This window comes from Xiphophorus hellerii, chromosome 14 (genome assembly GCF_003331165.1).
Source record: "Xiphophorus hellerii strain 12219 chromosome 14, Xiphophorus_hellerii-4.1, whole genome shotgun sequence".
NCBI lineage: Eukaryota > Metazoa > Chordata > Actinopteri > Cyprinodontiformes > Poeciliidae > Xiphophorus > Xiphophorus hellerii.
Genome location: NC_045685.1, coordinates 10,188,315 through 10,197,436, shown reverse-complemented (window position 1 = coordinate 10,197,436; position 9,122 = coordinate 10,188,315). Strand labels below are relative to the sequence as shown.

At 39.8% G+C, this 9,122-nt stretch overlaps 1 protein-coding gene across 1 annotated transcript; it reads left to right on the top strand.

Annotated features, from left to right (window-relative positions):
• Positions 1-746: 746 nt before the first annotated feature.
• ccs (copper chaperone for superoxide dismutase) lies at positions 747-9,033 on the top strand. The gene is made up of 8 exons (XM_032582386.1): positions 747-896; positions 1,117-1,189; positions 2,327-2,464; positions 3,734-3,908; positions 4,546-4,606; positions 5,385-5,462; positions 5,537-5,640; positions 8,097-9,033. Exons 1-8 carry the CDS (start codon positions 762-764, stop codon positions 8,254-8,256), a joined length of 924 nt encoding a protein of 307 aa, XP_032438277.1. The 5' UTR covers positions 747-761; the 3' UTR covers positions 8,257-9,033.
• The last annotated feature ends 89 nt before the right edge of the window (positions 9,034-9,122 follow it).

The window sequence follows — 9,122 nt, the reverse complement described above, 5'->3', positions numbered from 1 at the left end:
CAGAAAAGTTACTGTTGCTATAAAGACATGGTTTGTTTAGGGGGTTTCTCTTTTCTCTTTTTGTCTTTTTGGAACATTTGACCAGATTGGAGCATATGTGTGTTTTAACACAATGCTATGAAAGAAAGCCACCAGTAATTAAACTGTTCCCACATATTAGCCTCTACTTAGTTTTAGAAGAATAAATACGTTGTCTGGAGGTCTCTGAAACAATTTCTTTGTTTTTTGCACAATTGTCTATTCTGAAGAATTAAGGTAAGTATTAGCACAAACTAACTCTAAGGCTAAAAGGTCATCAGAAATGACCTTTCAGAAGGTGTTCTTGTGTGTTTATGAAAAATGTTATGTTTTTTCTTTTTGCTTAAGTATTAATTTCTGACACAAAACCTGTTCTCTTCCTTGAAAATGTGAGTGTGGAACCTTCAGGCATCTGAAAAACAGCTCCCAAGGGTTAGCAAAAATGTATAGAGGTTTTGCTATATTGAAAACTCATGACATCACCGTCTGGGTTTTCCCAACTTGTTTAAGTGTTATCATGTTTGATTCTTAAGGAACCAGTAAAAATAATCTCTCTTTAATTATTAGGGAAATTGATAACACTAACGGACACAAAATAGGTTTAGTCCGACTTAATGTAAGCCAGGAAGGTGGAAAACCGCGGTAACATCTTAACACAATGCTGAACACCTTATCTTTGCAGTAACACCGAATCGACGCCTGGTGGAAGCAACGTGCGCGGACGTCTCTCTGACGTCACAAACATGGCGGCGCCCGTTAGCTTGGCCGGTAGGGTCATTTCCGTTTCCAGAAAACTCTGCCTTTTACTGACTAATTCGGTGTTTATCGCTCAGACGGGGACAGTGGTCCACAACATGGATACGGAAAGGCCAGCCAAGGTTCGACAGCGATGCTCATCACGCTTTTGCTTCGTCTTCTTCTGTTGTTTCGTAACATTTACTACTTGAAAAACAAATCGTGCCTTTGTTTATAATACGCAGCCGAGATGAAACTTCTTCATTTTGGTGCCGTTTTGTTGCGCAGCTGCAATACAACCGTCACGCTCACACAGCCGCTGGTACAGATAAAAATGTCTGTTGTTACGTTTCTCCTCCACAGCTGGAGTTTGCAGTTCAGATGACGTGTGAAAGCTGCGCGGAGAAAGTTAGAGCTGCTCTGGAGGGTAAAGCAGGTGAGGAAGCTCAAACTGTGAAACTTACTGCTGGTTTTTTTTTTTTAATCCTGTTTGTAAATTGAAATTCTATTATTTCAATCACCTCCAGTGTTTGTGACTGTTAGCGTTTTGTGCCCACCAAAGAAAATTTGCTCAAAGAACTTTCATGCACACGAAAGTCAGACTGGTTTCTGGTGCACAGAAACCAGCCAGTCCTGTTTCTGTGTTGTTTTCGATGCAAGTCGTTTCTTACAAAGCATTTTTTGCATTTCCAAACCAAAAGAATAAAATCAAATCCAAGTGATCTAAATATTTTTCTATGCTGACTAAAAAAACATAAGAGATGAAGGAAAAATTCTGGGATACTTTCTGTTCTTGAATTTACATTGAAAGTGAAAATTAGTGACCCCAAATTACCAAAAGGAAAACGATAATAATTTCAACCTTTTTAATAAAATTGGTTTTATGTTTTCATTCTGTGGTGGTTAAAATAAATGTCAGCTAATCAACATTTAACAATCCCTTTACTGAACCAAAAGTTCATCTTTGTTTATGTGTAATACATATTCATTGTTATAATAGGGGCAGATAATATTTTTCCTGAAACAACATTGAGCCATTAATTTGTAATTGGCTTATTGTTAGAGACACATATTAGTTCAAATGTTTCATTAAAATTTAACATTGCATGAGCTAATTAGGCATGCTTCATTTATTTATCGGTAAATGTGTACTTAGAAAACATTAACTTACAGACAATTAACATAATTTAATAAATTCTCCAAATGTTTTAGCAAGTTAAACCTCTAAGTATCACCACGTCGTTAACAGGAATGGAGGAGAAAATAATATATCATTTGAATATTTTGTTATCATTGAAAAGTCTTAAAATGACATCCCTGAACAGAAACTAAAAAGCATTTTTTTTAAAATCGAGCTAACTAACCATTAGCACAATCGCCATTTAAGCAGCTGGAACGCAAATTGCAGCCAAAATTGTTACCGTGTTCCTTGACAGTTTTTAGCTGTGAGACACACTGTCCAATGTGTATAGACGGTATTAAATGACAACAGTATTAAATTTAAATGATTAAATATATTGCAAATATGTAGCAGTTGTTATGACTTTTTGATGGAGTGCTGTGTGTTTTGCAGGAGTAAAGTCAGTCAGCATCGATCTCAGTAAAGAGGAGGTCCTGGTTGAGACTGCGCTCACCAGCACGGAGGTTCAGTCTCTCATTGAGAGTACGGGGCGCCGGGCCGTGCTGAAGGGCATCGGTGGGTCAGAGCAAGGTGAGAACGACGGGAGAGAAAAAAATCTGATGCCTCTGGAAAAAAAAAAGAAAAAAGAGAAAAACTGCCACAAATGTCCACAGAGGTGGTCTAGCTAAATAATTTAACTGAAGCGCCAGTATGTCAATATCCACCTAACTTACTGTCAGCTGTGTATTTTTCAAGCAATCCAAGAGTTTTGATACTGTGAGTTCAAAACACTGTAATTCTGCGAGCATCCAGACTGAAAGGAAATGTAAAAAAATAATTCTGTTATCCAAACCATAATAGTGATGCACGACAAACATGCAATAACGTCGGTATCGGTGAAGCAGCGGTTCAGTCAGGGTTACATCGCTCCAAAAGCCCAACAGCAGAAAAAAGTAAAGACTTGCAGCAGCGATAAGTTCTGGACTCTGATCTCACCACAGCTCTTTGATTGTTGGTGTTTTATTGTACCCACATCTTATCAGCTCCTTTATTTTTACTCTAACTTTTGATCCAATAGGAAGTATTAGTACACTTCTCTCCTGGAGTGCATTTGGAATTGATTTTGCTTTTATCTATGAACTGCAGAGAAAAATTCTGGCTGCTTTGTCACATGCTGACATGACGTCTACGGTCTCAGTGGCATTTCTAAGACAAGTCTTGCTTAAAAACTGAATGTAGCCTGTATTTGAGACAAGTTATTTTCCACAGTACTTTTGTAACAATAATAATGATAAAAGTATGTCAAACACTAGTGAGGCGAGGGCTAATTACATTCTCCTCGTCTGACAAGTAAGATGTTTGCAAAGATCCACCCTTTTGTAATTACCTTACCGTTTAAGTGAATTGGATCAAAGACAGAAATGCTCATTAATGTCATGATATTTATGTAGGTGGTTAATAGTGCAGACATGTGTGCTGTAATTTGTGACAGATCTCGTAAAAATGAATTATTATTATTGTTACAATTTATTTTAAACACAGATTAGCAGATTATTTTAGTAGCTTTGGCTTCCAGTAAGGATGTGATTAAGATGAAAATAGACCTGGATCTGACTTTTCATCCTCTTTGACGGGGCGGCTAAAGAAGTTTGTAGACAAATGATTTCTAAATGATAATTCACAGATAACAGCAAAGTGAAAAACATTTGGATAAAACATGTTTTCCACTGCAAGTCTGAGCTGTTATGGAAATGGGAAATATTTAAACTCAAGTGGCTCCGTTTAAAAGAGGAAAAAGTCTAAATAAATCAGCTCTGACAACTCTTATAATGTGTGTGTGTGTGTGGGTGTGTTTAACAGATCTGGGTGCAGCCGTGGCCATGCTGTCTGGAGCTGGATCCATTCAGGGCGTGGTGCGTTTCTTGCAGCTGTCCAGAGAAGACTGCCTGATCGACGGGACCATCGACGGCCTGGAGCCCGGGCCCCACGGTCTGCATGTCCACACGCTGGGGGACCTCACACAGGACTGCCTCAGGTGGGAGCGCTGGCTCATTGACGACCTGTCAGGCGAAAGCACCCCCCGCTGAGCGAGATATTTCTACAAATGCCTGATGTGACTTGATCCAAGGGAGATATTTGAAGATGGTTTTTTTTTTATATATAAAATGAAAATATATATATAGGTATAAACAAACAGCCATCCCCTGAAGAAATCTGCAAGGACGTATGAAAAATAAACTGACCACAGTGGCTGGGGCATCATTTAAATCCTTTTATTTATGTGATGTTATGATTTAAGTTGGTAAATTTGATCAAGAAAATTAAAAACCGAGCCTCCAGGCAAAGTTTCACAGCTCTGCGCCAAGTTGAGATTTGAGTTGCAAACGAGACTCTGAGACATTTTCTGAAGTTATTCTGTGGCATGATGCATCTCCGTTACCTTAAACGTCAGATCCAGGCGGTGAGGTCTCGTACGGAGGTAATCTCTTGTTCCCGCAGTTTGTCCCAGGTTACTTGTTTTACAAAACAAAGCTGTGGACATGAATAAAAAGATTGGTGATTTTTTTTTATTCCTCAAAACAAAATACGTAAGCCTCCACAAGGGGTTTTACGGCATATAAGCCATTTTATTCTCCTCATCCGATTAAACTGAGTTTGTCCTTCCTCTGCAGCTGTGGAGAACACTACAACCCATTTGGAAAACAGCATGGAGGTCCGGAGGATTCCGAAAGGGTACAATCCATTTGTCAACTTTTTTTTTCCTGTTTTACTTACTTATTTATTTATTTATTTTTCCTCCCAAGCTTCCTAAACGGACTTGCTGTGTAATCCTTCCATTTTATAAGTGGATTCTGTGACGTGCTTCACGTCCACCTGGGGCAGAGCTGGTTGAAATGAAGTTTTGAAACAATAATAGGAAAAAGTACCCGGATATTGATTGGATCCTTCCTGGAATACAGCAAATGCGGTGTAGTTTTCTCAAACTGCTGTTCTGCTGTAGATTGTGAATGCAGCAAAGTGAGGAGGATTCTGGCTTCATTACGTATCTTTGCTTTAGCACTTCGTCTTTAGTATGCACAACGCTGAGGAAAAAAGGTTTGTTTGTGCATTTTTATCACAAATAAATGCTTGTGGTGAACAAACTTTAATACCAGACAATGATAGCCTGAGTAAATGCGTCACGTTTTCAAACGAGGGTTTCATTTATTAAGGAGTAAAACCATCTAAAACAACCTGGCTCTATGCAAGAAGTAACTGACCTCTGTTGTAAAATCAGAAATCAACTAATTTGATAAATTTTTTATTCTATTTCACAAACCACATCCTGGCCTATTTTCTACCAGACCCTCAGCTTTTTATATTTACTCAGGTTTATTTACCTTTTACTTGTATTAAAACTTATGACAAAAAATTTCTTCTCTTTCTTGCAGGACTGTACTATATTTCTACAGACGACTTCCACTGTGTCATCTGTTTAAATCTTACTTGCACACTCTGCGTGTTTTTGCAGCACGTAGGTGATTTGGGGAACGTCGTGGCTGGACCAGATGGCCGAGCTTCATTTAGATTGGAGGACAGACAGCTGAAGGTAACACAGGAGCAAACATGACATATTTGACAACGGCAGCACATGGAGCTAATCGGCTCCCCTTTGTCCTGCAGGTGTGGGACGTGATTGGTCGATCTCTGGTTGTGGACTCCGGGGAAGACGACCTGGGTCGAGGCGGTCATCCTCTCTCCAGGCTGACTGGAAACTCTGGTGATAGGTTCGTACTTTGAAGGTCAGACTGATGTGTAAAATGTTTGAAGAGGTGGACAGTGTAGCAGAAATGTTTTAATTTGTTGCTTATTCATCAGCCAAACAAGGAACACTACCGACCTGCTCTGCTTGAAGGTGCTTTATTGTTTTTACTAGATTTTTGGAAACTTTATTTTCGGTGTAACTGAAGTCATTTTTTTCTGAAAAACGTTATCATAAGCGATTTAATGCTCGCCATGTGTTGGCAGTAGGAAGGACTAAATGAAACAGGAAATGTGGAGGTAGCGTTATCTGCGCTACGGGAGCAGATGTTTGAAGAAACATTCAAGCAATCTAGAATAAGAAGGTCACATCAATTTGTATGTTGTTAATGGAAAGCTAATAAAAGGACAGATTTTTTTCGGAAAAGATGTCATACAAATTTGTAGTTAAAAAGCTAAAGAGGATTTGACAGCGTAGAACAGGCAAGTTCGGTTATTACTGGTCATTTAAAAGTTAAACTTAATGCCAAGATTACAGTAAAGTAAAATCACAGTTCTTATGTCTCAAGGATATTGCTAAAGTAAAGTATCTAATAGGATTAACGCTGTAGGATATGAGGAAAACTATTGCTATTGCAATGACAATATAAGTTATGATTAGCCCACATTGTCCTCACTACTATTTTCTTTCCATCATTGTAATGTCCCCATTTTGGTGGCTGAAATGTATGAGTTGTGGACGTGAACAAGGCTGGCTAAACCATCGGGAGGATCGGGAGGTTTCCCGATGGACCGGTCTGTTTGCAGTTGGACTGGCCGGAGGTTAGAATGTGGGTGGGTTTTTTTTAACTCCATAAAGCGCGGCACCAGACTGGGTCAGTATGATAGTTGTGCATGCTAAGGGGAGAGATGAGTGGCCCCTCGTAATTTGAAAAAGAAAAGAAAGGATGAAAGAGGAGTGGGTTAAAATAGCCAACATGCCAAAAAGAAAGGAGAAAGAGATGGGTGGGGCTGAAAGGGTTACAGAGAGGTAAAAGTAGGTGCAGGACGAAGCCAAATGAATTGATTTTTGCGTGGTGGAGGGGCCAAAGTCATGACGACACCTCACCAACCAACAGGACTACATCAGGCTAGCAAACACCACCTACATCACTCTAGCGTCCCAAGCTTGGCACATAGTGTGTTTTGTGTTTTTATAAAAAGGCAGCCTATCAGCAATGTTGGCCCATATGTGCATAAATTATGAATCTGCTTGATCAATTAAAACGAGTCCCTACTGTCTGACCGGGAAAAAGGCTCACATTTCTTCATTGCATTCGTTTCATTAGATTTCTTTTTTTTACCAGCTCAAATAAAGTCAGTAAATGACTTCCTGTGTGGTTTAGCACTTTTCTTAAGTTGAATTTTGAAGTTTATCATTGCACATTAGGACGGTGCCAGCTGAGGACGTTGTAAATGAGGGGCAGGATAATGGCAGCTGGAGAAGGAGTGAGAAGGTGGAGATGGATGCGGAGGGACAGGAGAAGGAGGTGGGAGAGGAAGTCGGGAAGCAGGAGTCACTGGGCGTTACGTCCCACGTTACGTCCCGCACGATCCTCTTAAAATCAAAGGATTCTGGTCCAAGTCAAAACAATTAAAAAAAAAATTGATTTCCCTTCTAGCACGTAAATGAAGTTTATCCAGAGTGGATTTTCTGCACACTCGCTAACCCGACGATAGAAACTAGTTTTAATCATTTTGTTCATGTCCACAAATGATCTTTGATTACAAACTTGAAAGACTCACTGTGGATAAAACAAATTTTGCCAGATCTGTCAGGAGAAATTTAGGTCTATGTTTTTTATGCATCATTTGGTTAAAAAGTCTAGGTTTTCACTAAAAGAGGGCGAGATGCCATCATCTATTTTTGCTATCTAGATGAAAGTGATGCCATTTTCCTTTTGTTGACAGGCCGACTTTATTTTTTTATTTTGTCATTAAATACATAAACGCGCACAGTTTTGATTGTTGGAAGAAGAAAAACATACTGCAAATAAAAATCTTTTTGTTTTGAAATCATGGTTCCACCTTCATCTGCTGATAATTTTGGTGAACATTGCGATGATGACAGACATCAGTTCCGGTATATTTCTTCTTTCCTCTCTTTCTCGCCTGTGCTCCTACTCTTTTATTTTGCCATTTTTGGAGTTTTCGGTTCATGACCGATGAAAAGTTGGCGCAGCAGAATAAACTCAATGCTGTTTAAAATATATATGTATGAAAAAAAAGAATGCCTAAATACAGTGGTGAGATGGATGAGTTTGGGTTGTGACTGGAAGCATTTCTAGTGTCGAAACCCAGCTCTGATTTGAAAGATTGCAACATTGTTTAACAGAGCAACGAGGATTTGTAATTATTTATGTTTGACAGTTTGTTGCGCATTAATCCGATCTTTTATCTTTCGTTCCTGAAATTTTCTCTGTCACTTCTGTGACGTTCGCAGGCTGGCCTGTGGGATCATCGCCAGATCGGCGGGCCTTTTCCAGAATCCCAAAAAGATTTGCGCGTGCGACGGGGTCACGCTGTGGGAGGAGAGAGACCGGCCGGTTGCCGGGAAAGGTCGGAGCAAGATAAACCCAGAGACGCCGGCGGCACACCTCTGAATCTTCACATAAACATACCGCCTGGCGTTCGGACGCAGGAATTCGTGTCTGCAGAGACACAGGCTGGACATTTTGGTGACAGCGGTTCAGCTGAAGACTGAGCACTTGGAGAGTGATTTATAAAAGTCTTGAAATTGCAATAACCATGTCGTCCTCTGATTGCTTCTAACGCACAAAGGCAGGTGTCAATCATTATACTTGTCAGTGTTTCAAAGCTGTTATTTTGTAAAAGGTGGCTTAGGGAAACCTCCTAAAGCATAGAAAAAAACCCACTTTCCTGCAGACCTTCCTTCAGCTCCAGCATTAGATAAATACCCGTCCTCGTAGCATGTTCAGTTGTGAAGCTTCGTCGGAGAGTTTTGCTGAAGAGATTCGAATCTGGAACACTGACTGCATTTGGAAGCGAACCCATTTTGCGTCTTAATCTGTTCAGCTTAAATCCGCAAGGGCGATGCGAGTGGCTGGAGTCGGAGATTAAAGGGGCAGCAGGGGGAAGTCTCCAGATTGAAAGGGCAAAAGGGGCTAATTGAGAGAGGAAGGCCTTTAGGGACTGGGCTCTCAGCAGTTTTTTTTTTCTTTTTTTCCAGCATTCAGTACGGAGTTTCTTTACTGCTGCTGCTGCCAACATCAGGGCCATAAAACTCAAGTGACATTCCCATTTCTCTTGTCTTGTGACATTTTCTTTGACAAATGAATGTATTATGATAACCAAACTACAACCTGCTTATTGTCGGTATGTATTTTTGCTTGATTTAAAAAATCCATATCAGGACATGATGGTGTGTGATGTGTTGGCTATGTGAGTGCGTGTAGGAAAATTTGACATTGATTTTTTTTTTTTTTTTTTTTTACAAATTGAGCATTTG